At 35.4% G+C, this 21,198-nt stretch overlaps 2 protein-coding genes across 11 annotated transcripts; both read left to right on the forward strand.

Annotated features, from left to right (window-relative positions):
• Nucleotides 1-929: 929 nt before the first annotated feature.
• p2ry8 (P2Y receptor family member 8) lies at nt 930-6,640 on the forward strand. Of its 4 annotated transcripts, none has more exons than XM_051907134.1 (5): nt 930-1,269; nt 2,174-2,316; nt 2,428-2,465; nt 4,289-4,338; nt 4,799-6,640. In XM_051907134.1, the coding sequence occupies exon 5, from the start codon at nt 4,814-4,816 to the stop codon at nt 5,846-5,848; it is 1,035 nt and encodes a 344-aa protein (XP_051763094.1). In that variant the 5' UTR covers nt 930-1,269; nt 2,174-2,316; nt 2,428-2,465; nt 4,289-4,338; nt 4,799-4,813; the 3' UTR covers nt 5,849-6,640. The 4 variants fall into 4 exon arrangements, with proteins under 4 accessions (XP_051763094.1, XP_051763095.1, XP_051763093.1 ...); XM_051907135.1 differs by having other exon boundaries at nt 2,174-2,297; XM_051907133.1 differs by lacking the exons at nt 2,174-2,316; nt 2,428-2,465 and having other exon boundaries at nt 934-1,269.
• Nucleotides 6,641-11,614: 4,974 nt separating this feature from the next.
• Nucleotides 11,615-21,040, forward strand: asmtl (acetylserotonin O-methyltransferase-like). Of its 7 annotated transcripts, XR_007931830.1 has the most exons (15): nt 11,615-11,757; nt 12,265-12,390; nt 12,494-12,625; nt 12,790-12,837; nt 12,925-12,989; nt 13,101-13,165; nt 13,261-13,369; nt 13,647-14,016; nt 16,271-16,445; nt 16,688-16,872; nt 16,957-17,089; nt 17,686-17,779; nt 18,289-18,429; nt 18,571-18,693; nt 20,570-20,691. XR_007931830.1 is itself a non-coding variant. In XM_051907123.1 (14 exons), exons 2-14 carry the CDS (start codon nt 12,298-12,300, stop codon nt 20,788-20,790), a joined length of 1,860 nt encoding a protein of 619 aa, XP_051763083.1. In that variant the 5' UTR covers nt 11,615-11,757; nt 12,260-12,297; the 3' UTR covers nt 20,791-21,040. The 7 variants fall into 7 exon arrangements, 4 of the variants coding, with proteins under 4 accessions (XP_051763083.1, XP_051763085.1, XP_051763082.1 ...); XR_007931832.1 differs by lacking the exon at nt 17,686-17,779 and having other exon boundaries at nt 18,289-18,433; nt 18,574-18,693; nt 20,570-20,698; XR_007931831.1 differs by lacking the exon at nt 20,570-20,691 and having other exon boundaries at nt 18,289-18,433; nt 18,574-18,699.
• The last annotated feature ends 158 nt before the right edge of the window (nt 21,041-21,198 follow it).

Below are 21,198 nucleotides of genomic sequence, written 5' to 3' on the forward strand. Positions count from 1 at the left end.
GTATAAATCAGTCAATAAATTCTTTCTTTATTACTCTCTCTCTCTCTCTCTCTCTCTATATATATATATATATATATATATATATACACCAGATTTTACAGGCCTGGCCAATGTAACACTACACTATAAAAAAAATCCCCGTAAAAAACGGTAGCAGCATTTTAGGTTTTCCAGGACAGCACTTAGTTTACTGTCTATTTTACAGTTCAAGTTCAAACCCAGCAGCTGTGGTTGCCAGAAATTTACAGTAAAAAAAAAAAACGGTAGCATCATTGTAGGTTTTACAGATTTAACTAAAATTTACAGTAAAAAAAAAAAACATATTTCATTAACTGATATGTTAATTTACCAACCTGTTGAAGTACTAATATCTTTGTAATACACTGACAACCACCAAGAAACAGAGTTATTTCAATGAAAATACATCAAATGTGAAGTGTCATGCAGGGAATTGTGGGAATGTCAATTGATGGTTTTTCACTGTAAATTATACAATTATTTTTCACTTCCAAAAACTGTAAATTTAACGGTATTTTACTGTAAAATGACATTAAAATCTATTACAGTTTTTCAACGTAAATAGTACAGAAACTTTGTGTAAACCAATTAACTGTTTTTCACCGTACAGTCTTTTACTGTTAAAATCACGATCATTTTTTACAGTGTGAGGTTTCTGTTAGCGCATCTGTAAGTTCAGTAGTAAAATTTGACATATGTTCATGTTCATTTCACTGATGTTTAGGGTGGGAACCCTCAGACTACTACTAGTTTGGCGTGAGGAAAGGTGTGTGCCTTTATTTTACTGGTTTATGTGGCCTATTGCCTTTCACCACATCCTCCCACATCAATTTCAGCTTCACAGTCATTTAAAAATCCAATAAAAAACATTCAAACACACACATCATTAATGAGAAAGAGAAACTGTAAAACCAGCATGACATTAGAGGAACTTACTGTGGATACTGTGAATTAAGTTTTGTTTGCAATACAAAATGTCACTCAGTGTGTAAATTAATAGATGTTATAACTTTGATAATGAAACTGTATGTAATATTCTTATAAATGTTACAAATGATCAATTTATGATATTTGGGAACTTAATATGTTGGTAAATTTCGCATTTGTGTAACTCTAAGCTTACTATATTTTGATCGAAATGAGTAGTCAGGCGGCGTACTTCCTCTCATCAAGAAGTTTCCTGACTCTAACAGTCATGCCCGAAGATTAACTGCCATCAACACACGAGGGAAGTCGCACATGCTTCTTAAGGTATGTACACAAGCCTTATACTACTTTTTAAAAATATGCATTTTCTAAATATGTGCCATTATACTTCAAACTTTGAGTTGCTTTGATAATCCCAGGGACTTTACATGGCTTTCCTTAAAAGATCATTGCCTACTTTGATTTTAGTAAAATCTTACTGCTGTTAGAACAGATGAATTGTTACCTGAACGTTTTTCTGCTCTTGTTGAGGTAGAACTGTGTGATCTTTCGCTAGACGGATGATCTCATACAATCTCAGTCCGTAATTCCTCCAGATCTGACAAGTATTTTGAAAGCTGAATTAATCTATTTTGAATTTTGAGCTGCAAATGAATCTATTGATGCAAATAACAACAAATGTAACACATAAATATAGTAACACTGATAGCATTTATCCATGTATAAATTCACTGATCACATACTATCAACGTCATTTCACACTGAACCTTTTAGTCTGACTCCTAGCAGATGAGTCATGATGGTGTAACACTTCACGAGTGATGAGAAAGTATTATGAAAGCACAAACGCATTTTAGTCTGAGCCAGTAATGTAGTTTTAACAGGGTAAAATATAGAATAATTATAATAATTTGGTAGTTCTTTTCTCCATATTAAAACATTTTTGTTTGTCACTTTTTATATTTTTGCTGTTTTATGAATTTGTGTTTGATACCTGTTTTACGGTTTAAGTTTCACTGACAAGCTTATAAAGATGGTTTAATGGCAGGTTCCAATGAGACAACTTACTCCATTAAATATGATAACAGGCCCCATAATTGGGGCAATATGTGTTTAATGAACTTTGGCAATAACATTTTATCTGGGCAATAACTGTGAAAATGTTTAAGCTTTTTTGTTGCAGAGACGTTTTGTGGCTACTGTGTAAATGTTCATGCTTTTTTTGTAGACAAGATGTTTGTGGCTATACAGAAATTTGCTTTCAAAAATAAACCTTCCATGAGAACTTCTATTAACTGGAGGACAAAGTGTGACGACTAGCCGTGGTCTCACTAACTTTGAAGGCTCTTCATGTAGGTTATCTTCACATGGGTATGGAAAAACAAAAACATGCAGTGCTAAGTGTGATAATAGGTTATTAGGTTATACATTTTGCCATATTACCCATAAATGTTACTCCGTTTTTGTAATTGCATTAATTAGGCAGATGCCAAATCCAAAATGACATGCAGTACATTCAGGTACAGTATACATCAGTTTACTTATTCTGTGTGAATCAAATTTTAGCAGTTCATGTATTCTCGACCTGCCCTTGCGCAATCTTATTTCTTAAAACTCGCTTACTGCTTAATAACAGAAACACCCATAAAATACTTTGCGAATGATGGCATCATAGTATAATGTAGCTGATATTTAGCAGGAAAATTAAAAGGCCATTAAAAAAAATTCTAAACAATGGCAAAAACTTAGTTCTAAAATTAGGGTTCTTTGGCTTGTAACAACAGCAGAACCCTTTTCGGTAAAGTTTCATAAAGAACCATGCTGTGCTATATAGGACCTTAATGGTGTTATAAATAACCTTTTTTTTTTAAATTAATATTAGTATCTTTACAGTTACAGTTCACATTATGAAAAAACAATTGTGTTTATGAAGGCCAAAATTATCAAAAACGGACAGTATGTGAGCCCAAAGTCATGGGATAGCTTTATTTTCTTTTGTAACTGGGTATGTTTATGCATAAAGTAATAATTTAAAAATATATATATATATATGGATCATAAATTTAATATCTCCATTACTTACTTTGTGGAGAAGAGAAGATGAGTATCCGTAACGGAACTGAGCTGCTCACACTTACATGTTCTGTTAAACTAAAGACAGAAAAAGACATGACTGGTAGGAAACCAGTAACAACTTGAAAGTTAAAACTTATAGACATTTTAAAAAAAAATTAATGTAGGCCTACCTGATGAGAGTGTGTTTACAGTCTGTGTAATTGGATTTGGATGGCTACTCAGCTCCAGAAAATCAGTAATGAGGCAGGCTATGGATTTGAAAAACAAAAAGGCGGGAAAAAAGAACCCTAAACTCTAACACAAAGAACTATTTCAGCATATTAACGGTTCTTCAAGACGACACGGTTCTAAATAGAACTGTTACTACATGTAAAGAACCTTTAAAGAACCATATCTTTTAGAGTGTAGGTAATGAACATAAAATTGTATACATAAATAAACAAAATTCTGTCATTATTTACCCACTATCATGTTGTTCCAAACCTGTATGACTTTCTTTCTTCTGTGAAACACAAAAGATGATGTTTTGAAAAATGTCTCAGTGCTCAGTCCATAAATTGAATATTAATAGGGTCCAATGTTAATATCTATCTTTGTGTTATGCAGAAGAAAGAAAGACATGCATGCTTTAAACCACACAAGAGTGAATAAATGACTGTATTAGTTTTTTTTTTTTTTTTGGTTCAAACATCCCTTTAAGTTTGCTTATTTAGGTTGCACAAAATAAAAAAATAAAAATAGTAGAGCAGAAAATAAATAACTCAGAGCATAGGGTTGATTTCTAAACGAACCTGACACATTTTAGACACATTTTAGCCACTAACTTTAAGTATGCACTCTAAGTATGCAGAAAGGTGGCGTACCCATTAGTTGGCATCATGACCTCAAAAAAGGGGTTATTAAATCTATATCTTTTCAAGAAACAAGGACACCGTTCCGGAAACATTTGAAACTACAGCCCACTTCTACAATTTCAATCTGTGCAAGATAGCCACACTAAATCTGTAATGACTACACCAAATCTGATGCTGGCGCACGCTGCGGCGTTAAAATAAATTTTCACTTCCTTTGAATGATCACGAAAAAAGTCCCTTGCTCAAGACTGTCCGTGTGAATCATTTCAGTTAACATTTGTGAAACACCTCTGAGACTCACAAATAGGCAGTGATTTGTTGGTTATACGTGCCAACTGCATTGTACGTAGCCTACCTGCTGAAGTAGCATGTTTGGAAAGTCTATAACATGGCCTCACACTTCCTGTTCACAGAACTGCACTCAAACATATGCGAGGGTGTTAAGAAGCATCACTTTTCAGAGGTATGTCTCGTTTGTTCTATGTGTGTGTGACTGCAGCTATGTTTTAGCAACACATTACAATGTCTTAGGCAAGGTATACTAAAATAAAATATTTATTTTAATTATATTTATAAATGAAATGATAAATTCAGCAACACTTTATATGTAAATTATAATAAATATATTATGATATTTCTTTAGTTATTTTTTTATTTATTATCACTACTATTTATTTATTTATTTTATATTCTAATGCACACATTATAATATAATTTACATATAATTTATAAACCTTTATGTAAAAACTGTATGTAAATGATGCATTATAATGTATAAAAAGAATCTTAAGTCAAGCACTCATAGTACAACTACAAAAAATAAAACCTATCAACACTGCAGTTGTTTATAACACTTTTTGTGGTTAAAATGATAAAGTTTCTGGTAAGTGTAATCTCTTTGTCTCTTCAACCTTTTCCAACAGGCGAAGAAAATAATCATGAATGAGTCACTAGAGGACGTCATCAAAATGGACAAAGCCACCTTGGCCATGTTTGACAACAAAATAGCCAGTCATATTGTGTCAGCCATCTATGTTATTGTGACTCTAGCCAACCTCAGCGGTAACAGCATCTCTCTGTTTCTGCTGCTGATGCGCACCTCTCCGAAATCGCCCTCCATCATCTTCATGATCAACCTCACCCTCACTGACCTGATACTAGGCACTGTGCTCCCCTTTCAGATTATGTACCAAATGCAAGGCCACAACTGGACTCTGGGTACGGGCATGTGCAATGTCCTGACTGTGGTATTCTTCGCCAACATGTACTGCTCCATTTTATCCATGACTGCTATTAGTGCCGACCGCTACCTGGGGATTGTGAAACCGATGCGCTTCAGAGAGATGAGGAAGAGGAAAAGATTTGCAATTCTTGCCTGTATATTCATGTGGCTGCTAGTCCTCGCCATTCTGAGTCCGCTGGAAAAAACAAACCTGACATATTATGTAAGAGAGCGCAATATTACCACATGTTTTGATGTATTGAAGAAGGACATGCTCCCTAGCATTGCTCACTGGGCGGGATTCCTGTTCGGCATGTTCATCATCCTCTTCCTCTGTCCGTTCATCATAACGGTGTATTGCTACATTAACATCATCCGTGTCCTGGTCAAAAGGACCAACAGTCATCAGAAAGGCCGTGCTGTGCGCCTGGCTTGCATTGTCCTGTTTGTGTTCATCTTTTGTTTTGCTCCCAATAACATATTACTATTGGTCCACACAATAACAAGGCTGTACTTTGACAAATCTGTCTATATCTACTACAAACTCTCACTGTCTCTTAGCTGCATTAATAGTTGCATAGATCCATTTATTTATTATTTTGCATCTAAAGAGTTTCGTCGGAAGCTAAGGCAAATTCTGCGGTTGCAGACGCTCAGCACTGGTGAGACTCAAATGATTGAGGGTCACAGAGAAAGCATTTTCTCTGGACGTTCAATGAACAATGCAAATGAAGACTGTGACAATTTTTAACTTTTTACATTTTTTTTTTTGTTTGTACTATTACTTTTGGTCTCTGCTACTTTTGTGTTGGAGGAGAGAAGAATATGTGGGAAATGTCATACGAATCAGAAAATGTCATGATTCAAACTCGCACTGTTGCTTTATGTGTCAGAGCACAAGTGCTAACCGCTAGGCCACGGCTCTGACAAAACTTGTAGCTTTTAGAAGAATCTATTTAAATCAAATGAATAGAAAGGACCACTTCCCATATTTTGTTTTCTTTTTTTTTTTTTTTTTCTCTGGGAAAGTTTCTATTTTGTTCTGTGCTGATTTCCTAATTGAGCAGCTGAGAAAAAGCATGCTGCTCACATTGGTTTCAGGTCACGTGATATTGTGTATCTTTGTTTTTTATTTGGTATCAGACATCCAACATCCTCTTACTGAAAAGTTATGCATATTCTTCATACATTGCTATGTGGTTAGACTTATGTATCAACTTTAGTACTTCCAAATCTGAATGAAAAAAGTATAAAGACTTATTGTGGCAGCTATTTTTGATCTATGAATTATTTTTAGACTGTAAATGCGGTTGTTTTTTGTTGTTGTTTCTTTCCCATGATTGAGCCGAGGTGTTTCAATATTTATTTCACTTACGCTGTTTATAATGTGCATGCATTTTTACATTCAATTGTTTAGTTACCTGTTTCTTATTCGTATTGCTAACATAATTAAACTTTTTTTCTATTGTAACAAAGTATGCAATGTCATATGAGAGCATTTATTATGTCAAGTTAAATTTAATAAATACACTTGAGTAAATAATTTTGCATTTATTGTCATTCTAAGATTAAAGATTACTTAAGGGCTATTCAGCAAGGTGGACAAATGTGTGTGCAAATGTGGCTTTGAAATTTATTTTACATACCAAGTAGAATATTTAGCCTACTACAATAAAAATGTTAGTTTTTTAGATTAAACAGGCGACACCCACTAACCCATTATACTCCACTCTCCCCAACATATTAAAAAACAGACAGAAACTCTATAATTTAAAGCCTCCTCTTACCATGCTAAAAAGCTTCTTGAAACTAGTGTAAATCCGAGTGTAAATTCGAATTGAATGAGAGCGTACTTACGCACACCTGTGACTGCACGTCGGAATGCGCCAAGTTGCTTCGTTTCTTGGCAACGGATAGCATTCAGTTAGGTTGATGAACTTCAGTGTTTCCCATACATTAACTAGACTGTGGCGGCCCGCCACATTCTAATTTGTCCTGCCACGGTCTCAAACAGAACCGGAAATATAATGTTCGTAATATATGAATATATGAGAACCGGAAATATAGTGTCTCTTAATACCCCCATAGAAGACGAATAGCTGCTCCGCCGAGCGAAAGGAACTATTTCTGTCTACATAAGCACGCAGCGCGCAAACGGGGCACAGCGGGCGTTCAGTAGGAGAATCGAGTGCTTGAGGTGTTACAACAGACAGACCGAGTTCGGCTAATGTTTCTGTCTATGGATACGCATTCTGGCTTCCCAATACGTTACAACAACAGCGATGACCAAAAAAAAAAAAAAAAAAAAAACGTGGACAAACAGTCACTCTTTGTACTAAACTTTGTTCAATGCGAGTGCCGTATGCACGGGGTGTTGATAGCGCGCGAGCGCAGGTAAAACCTGAACAGCATACTACGTTGCTATCTGTGTTTAAACTAAACTCATTTAACCCTTGCCAATTTAAACATTCAAGAGCCAGAAGACGCCAGTGAGAACTGTGTGTGCGCTCATCTGAAGCGCACATGCGGAAACCCGCGTCTCAGACAGCGCGCTAATATTGAGATTTCCTCTCTCAAGATCCATAAAGGTACTTAAAACATATTTAAAACAGTTCATGTGAGTTCAGTGGTTCTACCTTAATATTATAAAACGACGAGAATACTTTTTGTGCGCCAAAAAAACAAAATAACGACTTTTCAACAATATAGTGATGGGCCGATTTCACAACACTGCTTCAGAGCTTTACGAATCGAATCAGTGACTCGGAGCGCCAAAGTCACGTGATTTTCAGCAGTTTAGCCGTTTGATAGGAGATCCGAGTCACTGATTCGATTCGTAAAGCTCCGAAGCAGTGTTGTGAAATGTCATACGAATCAGAAAATGTCATGATTCAAACTCGCACTGTTGCTTTATGTGTCAGAGCACAAGTGCTAACCTCTAGGCCACGGCTCTGACAAAACTTGTAGCTTTTAGAAGAATCTATTTAATTCAAATGAATAGAAAGGACCACTTCCCATATTTTGTTTTCTTTTTTCTTTTCTTTTTCTCTGGGAAAGTTTCTATTTTGTTCTGTGCTGATTCCTGACTGAGCAGCTGAGAAAAAGCATGCTGCTCACATTGGTTTCAGGTCACGTGATATTGTGTATCTTTGTTTTTTATTTTTTTATTTGGTATCAGACATCCAGCATCCTCTTACTGAAAAGTTTGCATATTCTTCATACATTGCTATGTGGTTAGACTTATGTATCAACTTTAGTGCTTCCAAATCTGAATGAAAAAAAGTAGAAAGACTTATTGTGGCAGCTATTTTTGATCTATGAATTATTTTTAGACTGTAAATGCGGTTGTTTTTTGTTGTTGTTTCTTTTCCATGATTGAGCCGAGGTGTTTCAATATTTATTTCACTTACGCTGTTTATAATGTGCATGCATTTTTACATTCAATTGCTTAGTTACCTGTTTCTTATTCGTATTGCTAACATAATTAAACTTTTTTTCTATTGTAACAAAGTGCAATGTCATATGAGGGCATTTATTATGTCAAGTTAAATTTGATAAATACACTTGAGTAAATAATTTTGCATTTATTGTCATTCTAAGATTAAAGATTATGTAAGGGTTATTCAGCATTAATCACCTAATGTCTATGTTCAGCTACTTGTTGACAATAGGCATTTCAAAGCAAGGCAGCAAGTTCAGAGCCACAAACATGTCACTGCAAGGTCAAGATTTTTTTTTCAGTTCCTTCGAAACTGAGAACTATTGCATGTCGAGCGATGTACTGTGCAAAGTACATGTATGGAACAAATGTAACTTTTAAAATGTAAAACTAATTAGTGCAAGACTTCAGTGGAAAAGAAAAACTGCTTCTGGGAAATCAGTACTTAAATGTCACTGATATAGTAGCCTCAGTTCAATGTGAACTATACAGCAACTGAATGCTACGGCAACTGCCCAAGGCAATGCACAAAAAAGGAAATAAAGCAAGTTGCAAATACCACTTCAAAGTGTGCTTTGACAGGTGATGTTATGGTTCAAAAGAGAAAGAGGGCATATTCTACAGGAGATGCATTTATCAATTTATAGTAGGCTAGGCATAAATAAAACTAGTTACATATGGAGAAGTATAGGGCAGAGTGGAGTAAGTTTTTGCTTAAGTTGTCAATTAGACAGTGCGATACAAGATAAAAGCTATATAAAAGCTATAGGATGATGTTCCTAGACAGACACACACACAGAGACACTCGCAGAAAAACAGAAATAGAACAAAACACTACCATCATACTTAAACTTTTAGATCTGGACAAATGTTTGTGCAAATGTGGCTTTGAAATTTATTTTACATACCAAGTAGAATATTTAGCCTACTGAAAAAAAAAAAAAAACGTGGACAAAACAGTCACTCTTTGTAAACTTTGTTCAATGCGAGTGCCATATGCACCGGGTGTTGATAGCGCGCCAGCGCAGGTAAAACCTGTACTGCACATGACGCTGCTATCTGTGTATAAACTAAACTCATTTAACCCTTGCCAATTTAAACATTGAAGAGCCAGAAGACGCGAGTGAGAAGATTTGTGTGTGCGCTCATCTCAAGCGCACATGCGGAAACCCGCGTCTCAGACCGCACAGAACTAGAACTTTTTTTTTTTTTTTTTTTTTTTACATTTAATTTATTGCCACACTTTAATATGTGAATTATATTATCAGAAAACTAAACACATTTAGCGTCGTCAGGCTTTTATTTGTGCTTAATGGATAAAACAACAGAGCTGCGCACTCAGGTTTATGGCTGCTGTAAATTTTACCTGCCACAAGATGGCGCTGTTTTCGACACTGATTAAAGTATCAACAACATTTAGAAACATAAAAGCAAGCATAGGCAGTGATGCGTGCATGATTTGGCATGGCAGAATGTGCGCAACGAGCGTTCCTTTATAATCACTAAAAAAATGAAAGTTCGTTGCGATCTCACAACGCTTCAATGACTGCACAATGATTCTTTAATAATAATGTCTACACTTTTTTAATCAGGATTTGCCAGCATGCAAAGTATTCAGCGCCGAACAAAAACTGCGGCGTTTTGAGCGGTGAGTGGATCCTAACGTCTCATTGCGTTCCAGAAATCAACAGATTTGTCTGTGACTGGCTACACTGCTCAACGCTGCGAAACAGGTTATTGGAAACTCTGCCTATGCTTGAGCCCGTAAAGCGTTTTTATTAGATCTTAGTTGTTCTTTAAAAAAAAAGACAACAACAACATTTTTATATTTAAAGTGTTCATTACAAACAAATTATTAAATGATAAAAATGAATAAATGTAACTGAACAAAAATTTGCGTTGCATTTACTGTCCTGTGAAAACAGGGGGTGCTGCAGCACCTCCAGCACCCCCACTTCCCGCGCCTATGCTCCCTAGCTGTGGCCGCCTCCCTGATCAGTGCCCTGACTACTTAACTAGGGAGCTTATTGAGACGCACGCATAGTCTGTTATGCCTTAAGTGAACTTATACAGTCGAGAAAGACAACGCATGTGCACAGTATCAGTATTTTGGATCCTTGCATTGTCTTAAAGTGACAGCAGACCAATATTACTAATGTCTGTGTTTTTAATGTTTATCAAACAACAAAAGACAAGGAAATCACTCACTGCTCTTGACCGAATAGCTTTTGTAACTTTAATAAGGATTAATCTGTAATTTATACAGTCAAATATGTAATGTTATTTTACATTTGATTATTTTATTCTGTACCTGAAAACTACTGAAAACCTGAAAAGCACAGTTTATTTTATTTGAATCTTTGCTCTGCTGTATTTATTTGTGTTTGTAGTTTGATTATTTGTTCTTATTTTCTTTATTTTTATTTGACAGTCCTTTTTCCCCTGAACATAGCACATACCGAACCGTACCAAAACTGTGACCCTAAAACCGTAATAAAAACCGAACCGTGAGTAATTTTAACCATTACACCCCTAGTAAATAATAACTGTACGTAATAAATATACCGGCTCCCACTAATTATTCTAGAAATAAATTAATTCAACAAACATAATCTCTTTTGCTACATATTTTTTATGGTTCAAATGTATACTCTACATGTTTGACCATTTATGAACTATCATTTACTATATGTTGTTTATGTGACTAATGTGCCCTATACCATCACCATTCATGTCTATGCAACCAATAAATAAATTACTACGAGAGCACAAAATTGTTTACAAAAGAACAAATTTCTTCATTGATGTAGTCACTTAATTTTGCTTTCAAAATGCACCAGATTTATGCATTTAAATGTAAAATGTCAAAATTTTCTTAGAAGGGCCAATGTCCACCCACCACAGTCTCACAAAATTCTGTGGGAAACACTGAACTTGATCACTTTTCGTAATAACTGAATATTACAACTCTTATTACTAATATGTAACTTTTGGTGTAACATTTTATATAACAGTGGCGTCTTTTGGCATGATACTGCTGAAACTGGTTTAAAAGCGATATGTTCTAACTCTCTTTAGATGGTAACCCGAGTCCAGAGTTACGTTCTTACGTTAGCTTACTGCGCATGTGCGTGGTAGACTCCGCCTCTTCAGGATTTTGGTCAGTGAGTGTGCTGTTGTTTCGGGAAGCGCAAAGCGTTGAGTGGAACAGTCCTTTCCAGGTAAAAGCCTTAAAAAAAAGAATACAGATAAATTAATATTTGCTTCTTTTTTCTTTAGGTATGTGTAACTGTCTAGTCTTGGCTGTATTACTGTTAAAAATGAAACATAAATGAATAGCGCTCATTATCACGCCAAAGTCTTGCATGAATTCACTGCTGTAACTTATATCTTCTAGACTAACTAAATACTCTTTGAATGCAGCCACAACTATGCATGCGTTCTTTTTCTTAGAAACGAATCGGCTGATCTTTTCTGTTGAATTTCAGAAAAACAACAATGATAAGGAAATGATGATCTGGTCAAACTGTGGTCAAGCTCACCTTTAATCAATATTAAGGTTGCTGTCCCATAGAACATAGACTTTTTCTGGTTCAGCAGCACATACAATTGTGAAGTTGCTTTATAAGCCACGTTGGTCAACTCCATGTCCAATTACTGCACTTGCTGAAAGTTTGATGATTTTGACTTGCTTCTTCTAGTGGTGTTTCTCTTTATTACCAGTATAGACTTCTGGAAGTGACAGAAAGAAGTGGGATAACATGCTGTTAAATCCAGTAATATCCAAGCTGAGTGGAAAGCTTGTTGTCCTGGCAAGTGCATCTCCACGACGGCTGGAGATTTTATCAAATGCTGTAAGTTTTCTGTGTGTGTGTGTATGTGTGTGTGTGGGGTGGGGTCGGGAATCAGTCCTTAAATGATCAATCCTTTATCTTTTCTTCTGCATCAATGAGGCAGGGTTTACGATTCGAGGTTGTTCCCTCCTGGTTTAAAGAAACATTGGACAAATCCTTGTTTAAAAGCCCACATGAATATGCAGTGGAGACCGCTAAACAGAAGGCTTTGGAAGTGGCTAAACGAATGCCATTTGTAAGTTGTATTTGAAAAAGCAGCAGTTCTGTTACTTTGTTCAGTCAATTTACAATGTCCTCTTTATTCTGTATGGTTTTATATGTGCTGTGCTCTCTAACTTTGTTACTGTCAATTTACAATGTCCCCTTTATTCTGAATGGTTTCATATGTGCTGGGTTCAGAAACACTTGAAAACTCCAGATATTGTAATCGGAGCAGACACTGTTGTGGTAAGTAGCTGTATATTGTGATAAATTCTACATGTGATATTCTGTCGTGAAAAGTGCCTTGCTAAATTGGTCTCTTTTCATTCTCAGACAGTTGATAACTTGATCTTGGAGAAACCTACAGATAAACAAGATGCTTACCGTATGCTTTCCAGGTGCATTTTCTTTTCTTTTTTTTTTTTTTTTTTGTCACGGGTGAGAATTTGTGGCATTTATTGCATATTTTATTTCAGGAGCTAAAATATATTGAAATGAATGTATTTCAGGTTGAGTGGTAAGGAACATAGCGTCTTCACAGGTGTAGCTATTGTGATTTGCCATGACACGAGTGGTATGTGAATGTTTAATGTTTTATTTTTAGAATTAAAGTCTTGTATTTGTGAGATAGCAAGATCATTTTAAAGAAGGATTTGTTCTTCTTTGCAGGTACAGATACAGACTACAAAGTGGTTGATTTTTATGAAGAGACAAAAGTTAAGTTTGCAGAGTTATCCGAGGAGATGCTCTGGGAATACATCAATAGTGGAGAGCCCATGTGAGTTTATAGATTTTGACATGCTTAATGCATTGATGCTCAGTGATCACATTTCCTGAGCATGTTCTGTGAATTTGAACTTGTTGAACCTGTGGAATTTGGACCTTGGTGGAGTCATTTTTGTGTTTGCTTTGACATGCTAAAAATGATGAAAAGCGTATTTTTAAGTACATCAGTCCATTTTTGTCAATTTTGAGTAAACAAGTCCATTTGGATTTCACCTGCCATGCAGAATTTGGTGAATGACGAGAGTGACAGATTTATCTGTGCTTGACAGGGACAAGGCTGGTGGTTACGGGATCCAGGCACTGGGTGGCATGTTAGTGGAGTATGTGCGAGGAGATTTTCTTAACGTGGTAGGCTTCCCTCTTAACCATTTCTGCAAGCAGCTGGGGTTGATTTTCAACAGCCCACCTGAAAGTCCTGCGCACAAAATCAAACGGGATTCAGATAAGGCTTGGACTCTGGTTAACAGCCTATCTGAAGGCGGCGCAAATGAGGAGGTTAAGATGTTGGAAAACGGTAGAGATGGCAGTAGGACATCTATGCAAGAAAAGAATGTGATGGGGCCGGAGTGTGCCACGTGCAGCAGACAGGATGTCCCCCACAGTATTATCAGCTTACTGGATGGGTTCAAAGCTTCAAAGGTAATAGTGATTAGCTTATTTCACTTTAAAGTAATGGTTTACAAAAAAAGAAAACAATTCTGGCATTATTTACACACCCTCATGTTGTGCTTAAAATTGTTTTTTTTTCTGTTGAAAACAAAAGGAGAATTTTTGAAAAATGTTTGCAGATTTTTTTTTTCAAGTGCAACAATATTGTATGGAAGCTTGTTTCCATCATCAAATAAAAAATAAAAAAAGGTAATTGTGACTTTTTATCTCACAATTCGGACTTTTTTTTCTCAGAATTGCGTGATATAAAGTCAGAATTGCGAGTTATACAGTCAGAATTGTGAGATATAAACTCACAATTGCGTCTTATAATGTCCAAAAAAGACTGACATTTTTTTTCTCAGAATTGTGAGTTTACATCTCACAATTCTAACTTTATAACTTGCAAAAAAAGTCAGAATTGTGACTTTATACTGTATCTCTTAAAGGTGGGATAAGTAATAGTATATAGATGTATTAGAAGTGTTAGATTGGATGGAATCCCCACATCAGAAATGTCAAATCCCTCACCGGATCTTGTCAAAAGATATCCCTTTTTTCTGGTATCCAAAACTAGTAAAACCTGTTAATAGCAAGTCATGTCTGACCAAAACTCTATTAAAAATCTTCTATAAGCCTGAGAGTTTCACTGAGAAAGCCAGAAAAGAGCAGAAGCAGGAGACAAAGTGATGATGATTATTATTATAAAAAATTTAAAAAAAAAAATAGCAGTTTATTGTCTCAGACTTTGTTTGACCAGTAGAAATCCAGCAAATGTCATTAAACAAAGTGGAAAAACAATGGAAAAACGTTAAAAACCTTGAAATGGAGACATTCTCTTGAAGACAAACATCCCTTAAAACCAATCTTGAGATTTAAACAACAATAGAAAAGAAATAATAAGCGATATAAAATATACAAAAAATCTAATAATAAAATGAATAAATGATTAAACAACAAATGGTAAAATTAAACCATATGAAAACAAAGAAAATAAAACTCAACACACATGTATGGTTCCTCTCTTAAAGTAACACACACACAGATTGCTATTGTGAAATACTCCTGTCGCAATAATCAACTTGAATAAATGTACATGACCTCAAAAATTTTTGGTCCCGCAATATGTCGCCCATAATGTTTACATGATAATGAATGTCACCAACATTTTGCTGATCATGCTGTCATCTGCAGTTCCTACAGAGAGCAGTCATCAACAGGGGAAATAAGGCATTATAGTGTTTTCGTGCCAACTACAGACAGTTTCAAGGAGCAAGTCCAAATGCTCTCGATTTCAAAGCCACAATTCACTGTTCCGGTGCAAATATAAATGTCACAGTGCAAAACAGTGCACTCTGCACATTAACAGCTAGTGTTAAGGCCGTTTCACAAGGGACACAGCAGTTGAGAGTCTAGAGTTCACTTTCACAGAGAATGCGTTTTTTGCATTCTACTGCACAGTTTTTCAATTGTATTTTCTATGTAAACAGACATGTTTGACCATTGTGCTCGCATCTTTTGCAGCAATTCTGCATCATAATTGTGGCGCTTAAGTTAAAAGACGTTTTTTAACTTTTAAAAAACACGTCTCTAGAAAAATAGTTTTAGCAGCAGATATGGCCTGTTGAGGCATCTGTGCCTTTGTTCATACGGACATCTGACTGCTAAGTAGGGTTTGTGTTTTCAGCAATAGTGCACCCTTACTTTACTGAGAAAGGAAGGTCAGGGAAAAATTTGTAAATGGAAAATCTATAGTGCCTTTTGTATGTTTGCAATTTTTTTTTTTTACTTGTTACTTTGCACTTTGTTGCTCAAGTTTTTTTATTTAGGATATTACATTTTTTGATCCTTTAAATCTAAAGAATTAAATGGTTGTTGTCATTTGAAAGTGTGTAGGCCTACTTGCATTATTATGCTGTTATATTATGATTATTCAGTGATTATATTATTCAGTGGCATAAAATGTTTTTAAAATGACAATAATATCGTTAATCGCAATTATTTCTGGAACAATATATCGCACAACAAAAAGTAGTTATCACGACAGCCCTAATTGTGAATCCTTACAATCCTTCACAAGAATCAGTAAATAATGACAAAATTTTAATTTTTGGGTGAAGTATCCCTTTGAGATGTTAAATTCAGTAATACATGTAGCATTAAAAATACAAATGGAAATGATTGTAATGTGGTTTGCATGATTTATCAATGAGGTAACTGTTCTACAATACATTTTGTTTATCAGACTCTATTCACAGCATCCAAACTGAAGGTGTTTGATGTATTGAACAGCTCTGAAAGTCTGACATTACAAGAGGTGGCTGGCCAAATCAATGCCTCTGTTTTAGGCACTGAAAGGCTTCTGGAAGCTGCTGTCTCTTTAGGGCTCCTAGAAAGGGTCAAACAGCGAGATACAAGTGGTAAGATTTATGCACTGCCATTTTACTCTTATAGATGATGTTACTGTTGTAGAAATCACATGTGAGTTTTGAAACCCATCAAAAATGTATTGTCCATTCAGAACCTACAAGTACTTTCTCTGTTCATTGAATCAAGGCACTTGCATGCATGGATGGATTTCCTGCTACTGTATGATACATGTTCTCTTCATTGTTATATCCGGAGGTGGACTGTGAATGTAACATTGTTTATTGTGTTGCAGTATACAGAAATACAGAACAGGCCAGTCGCTTCCTGGTATCGGACAGCCCAGTGTCTCTGCATGGCTACATTCTCCACTGCAATGATATGGTGTGGCCTCTCTTCAGTCATCTAGAGAACGCTGTTTTGGAGGGCACCAGCCAGCACGAGCGGGCTTTTGGGAAGAAGAATGAGGATGTGTTTCAGGTAGACACATGCTTCCTGCTTACATGCACTTTTAAAAGCCGTTGGCATTCTAGTACTAAGTAGAACTGTTTTGTTGTTTTCTAGGATGCCTACTACAGTAAAGATGAAGTTAAGATACGATTCATGGATGCAATGCACAGTATCGCAAGAGTGACTGGAAACGACGTGGCAACAGCGTTTGATCTTTCTCCCTATAAAACAGCCTGTGACATTGGAGGTATATGATCTTCCCTCAAAAATTAGAGACTATTAATTGGTTAATTTTTAGGTAATTAAATAAATGATATACTGATTAATCGAATACAGTCAACAATTTATTTTGCAAATCAAGTAAAATTGAGTAGGGAAAAACTAAATTAATTATGTTAAATAGACAGCCCTAATATGACGTCAATTCAAAGTGAAGTAAATTTCAAAATGTTTTAAGGAAATAACATCATAAAATAATCAAATATTCAGCATTCTCCACACCTAAAAAACAGTGATGATTACAAAAACAGATAAAACATTGCGCTGCACACTTCCCATTGAGACATCAGCGAATGACCACGAGAGCGCAAAGATAAGATGTGCAGAAACCACCGTCCCCCTGCTGTCTTGCATAATTTGAGATTTCACAAAAGCAGAGTGCATGCATATTTTATTTTGAAAGAGCATTTTCTCAAAAGCTGCTTATCTGAAAAGGAGATCCACGCTTGTTATGCAAATTAAATGTGCTTCTGATTTTTAGTTTTCTTAAGGGCTTTTTATGCCAAGGACATCTGTATTTATTGTATTCTGTTTATTTTCTTCACCCGCGTTGACCTAAATCAGCCTCACCAGATCAGCATATTAAAATGATTTCTGAAGGATCATGTGACACTGAAGACCGGAGTAATAGACCTTATTCAGAGCAGCATCATGACAGGTATGAAAACGAGGGATAGACTTCCCATGTTTTCAATGGCATGAAAACACAGTACAAAAAACTGTATAAAGCTCCTAGATCACTTATAATTTTCCACAGCTAATGTTGTCTGGAGTTTTTTGTCTACTGAATTTTCTTGGAAAGATATTTTTGCAGTGTTTCGTCAGCAGAACAATCCAGAAACACATTAAATAATAGTACAACATTAAAACGTCATTCCAGTTAAAAATCGAAGATGGCGCTGATGTGAATAAGGTCTATGGCTGCTAAAAATTCAACCTCGCTATCACAGGAATAAATTACATTTTAAAATATATTAAAATAGAAAAGTTATTTTAAATTGTAATAATATTTTATATTACTGTTTTTACTGTATTTTGATCAAATCTGCAGCCTTGATGAACATAAGATACTTCTTTCAAAAACAACAGATTTTTTACAGATTTATGAAATATATGTATATATTTTATCATTGTATGATGCATGTTAAGAAAAGCGTTCTTGCACAGGTTGCACTGGTGCCATGGCATACGAGTTTACAAAAGCCCACCCCGGACTGTCAGTTATTGTATTTGACTTGCCACAAGTCATTGAGATGAGACGTCACTTTAAACCTAAAGAAGATGATGACGGAGTGTCATTTGTTGCGGGTCAGTGAATTCTTTTTATAATAAAAAATATTAAAATGTAGTAATTTAATATGTAAGAAATTCTGTGCAATGTGCATGTGGTGTCAAATTCTTGCACTGTTTTTTTCTATCCTATTCTCTCTCTTTTTTTCCCCAAAATAGGAGATTTTTTTAAAGATGACCTGCCTAAAGCTGACCTGTATATTCTTGCGCGAATCCTCCATGACTGGTCGGATGAGAAACTGCATGTATTGTTGAGTAAACTGTCCAAAATGTGCACACCAGGTAAGTGCTTTAAAATGTGACAATGTGTATGCCTGATTCTGAAGTATCAAAATTTTTGATGCCAAAGATCCTCTAATACGGGGTGAGAAACTCTGGCTTCCACTATTTTCCACTATTTTTACTTCCAACCCTAATAAAACACACCCAAACTAGCTAATCAATGTCATCAGGATTACTATAATGTTACAGGCTGGTGAGTGGATCTTGAGGGCCAGAGTTTCCCATCCCAGCTCTAAAATAATGATCCTTTTGCAAATCGCCCTCTAGCACCCCCTTGTGGCCCCCAGTTTGTAAACCCTTGGCCTAATTGATTCCTACAGCATGAATTTTATTGGAATAAACTTCACATTACCTTGAATGTATTTTGAATTGTGAAGATCCCAAGGTGAAAAAAAAATTGTTTTTAATCAACATCAACTGTTTTAGGTTTCATTTAGATCTATTTTCTAACATGAAATAAAAGTTAGTCTGTCTTAATTCATGACTTTTTGTGTCACAGCAGCCAGTCTTCTCAATATCTTAAATTAAAGTGAATCTATTAGGCTTTCTTACATTTTTAACTTATTGAGCATGAAAAAGATCTGCAAAGTTTGTTGAGTTTTCTCATATCACAATATTCCTCATTTAAACAGTGGTGGATGAAGTACACAAATCAAGTTCTTGCGTAAAAGTACCCTAAAAAATACTACTCCAGTAAAAGTATTAAATATTATAAGTAAAAAGTATTGATTGATAGTTATAGTATTTATTTTGCAATTTTATATACTCCATCCTACTGCTCAAAACATGTGAGGGGTATAATGTATTAGACACGCAGATAAAACTTAAATAGGTTACAGCTCAGTCTGACATAATTATGAATTATGAATTTTCAAGTAGCCAGCACTAGTCAATAAGGAAGATTATGCAGATACTTAATTGATCTGCAAGTAAGAAAAAGTTTTATATTATTATAAAAACTTGTCATACACTGATAACTACTACTAATAATTACTGATAATTTAAGTGTGCAAACAAGTGAAAATAAAGAGGAAAAACAAAACGAGTGTTGCAAATATAAACTAAATAAAAACAGGCACCACATAGGGCAAAATACAGTATGTTAACATTTTAAGAAGAATGCTATGCAAACATATTAGTTTTACATCATTTGAAACTATTACATACATTTTTACAGCAGCATTTTAACATTGTTTAGTTTTTTACCTAAAACTTACCCTGTTCAGATGGTAATACACAAATATGGACATGTCCACATACAATGGGCTTAAACAGCTTGCCCTTTTACAGCAGATTTAGTTCACAAACAACTGACAGCCATGACTTAAATGTGATTTCTGTTTACAGTATAATGAATCATAAAATTTGGCATTAGTAGCTAACTTTTTCGAAGTATCAGTCACACGCCCTCAAGCTCAGAGGATCAGAGGAGTAAGAGTTTCCCAAAATTAAAATACTCTTATAAAGTACATATACTTGAAAAACTTGCTTAAGTACAGTGACAAGGTAAAATACTTTGTTACTGTCCACCACTGGATTTAAATAATTCACTCCCAAAGCATACACAAAAAAGGGGCAAGGCTGAGTTGCGTTGAAACTCGTGATTAAAGGGTGTGCCATTGCCATAACAGCTTGAGGCAGTTGACTAATCACAACACACTGGTACAGCTGACCAATCGGAGCACGTTGCACTTTTTGGAAGGAGGGGCTTCACAGAGACGGGAACATTAAAGCATGAAAACCCATTCTAGTAGACCCCAAAAACAAAATCAAGACTTTATTACATAATATGGGCTCTTTAAAATGCAGAGACAGCTGCAAGTAAGCCATTTGTTGTTTGAAGTGTTTGCTTTATGAATGTATTGATAACAAACAGGTTGTGGACTTCTGGTGTCTGAGATCTTCCTGGACGATGAGCGGAAAAGGCCAAGTCGAGCCCTTCTGCAGGCCCTGAGTATGACAGAAGGAAAGCAGAGGAGCACCACAGAATACAGTGACTTACTAGAGAAGCATGGCTTCACTCTCAAACATATCAAACACACAGACAACCTGCTGGATGCCATGCTATTTGTCAAAGAAGATCCAAATGACAAATGAACATTACTAGGCTGTTCTTCAGCATCCATTGAGACCGCAGAACTTGGGTGATATAAAGACTACAGCGTCTGAATCGGAAACACTACAGTTATTCTAGTTCATGAACTGTAATTTTTTTTTTTAAGCTGTGTTCAAATACTATGAATGTTTCTGTTTCTCAAAATAAGTATTTTTACATGATTATTATTAATTACGGAGAAAGTTTTAAACTGGTAATGTTGTAAACTGAAATAAACATGGTTTGAATCTATAGACTGTGTTTTTGTCTTTAGTTTTTTTTTTTTTATATGGGGTTTGTAGTCTTATCACAAAAGCTATTTCTCATAACTGAGGTTTTAAGTCAAAAAGACCTATTATACAATTGTTTTTTTCTCTAGCAGTGTTTTATATGTTATAGTTCAAAATTCT

The sequence above is a fragment of the Ctenopharyngodon idella genome, chromosome 9 (assembly GCF_019924925.1).
Source record: "Ctenopharyngodon idella isolate HZGC_01 chromosome 9, HZGC01, whole genome shotgun sequence".
NCBI classification, from domain to species: Eukaryota; Metazoa; Chordata; class Actinopteri; order Cypriniformes; family Xenocyprididae; genus Ctenopharyngodon; species Ctenopharyngodon idella.

Bases quoted from the DNA above. Each gene is read 5' to 3' on its own strand.
- p2ry8 (XM_051907131.1), top strand. From the start codon at position 4,264: ATGGCCTCACACTTCCTGTTCACAGAACTGCACTCAAACATATGCGAG. The intron at 4,339-4,798 runs GTATGTCTCGTT...CTTTTCCAACAG, and splicing joins AGAAGCATCACTTTTCAGAG to GCGAAGAAAATAATCATGAA.
- asmtl (XM_051907122.1), top strand. From the start codon at position 11,662: ATGTGCGTGGTAGACTCCGCCTCTTCAGGATTTTGGTCAGTGAGTGTG. The intron at 13,370-13,646 runs GTGAGTTTATAG...TGTGCTTGACAG, and splicing joins ATCAATAGTGGAGAGCCCAT to GGACAAGGCTGGTGGTTACG. The intron at 16,446-16,687 runs GTAAGATTTATG...ATTGTGTTGCAG, and splicing joins CAAACAGCGAGATACAAGTG to TATACAGAAATACAGAACAG.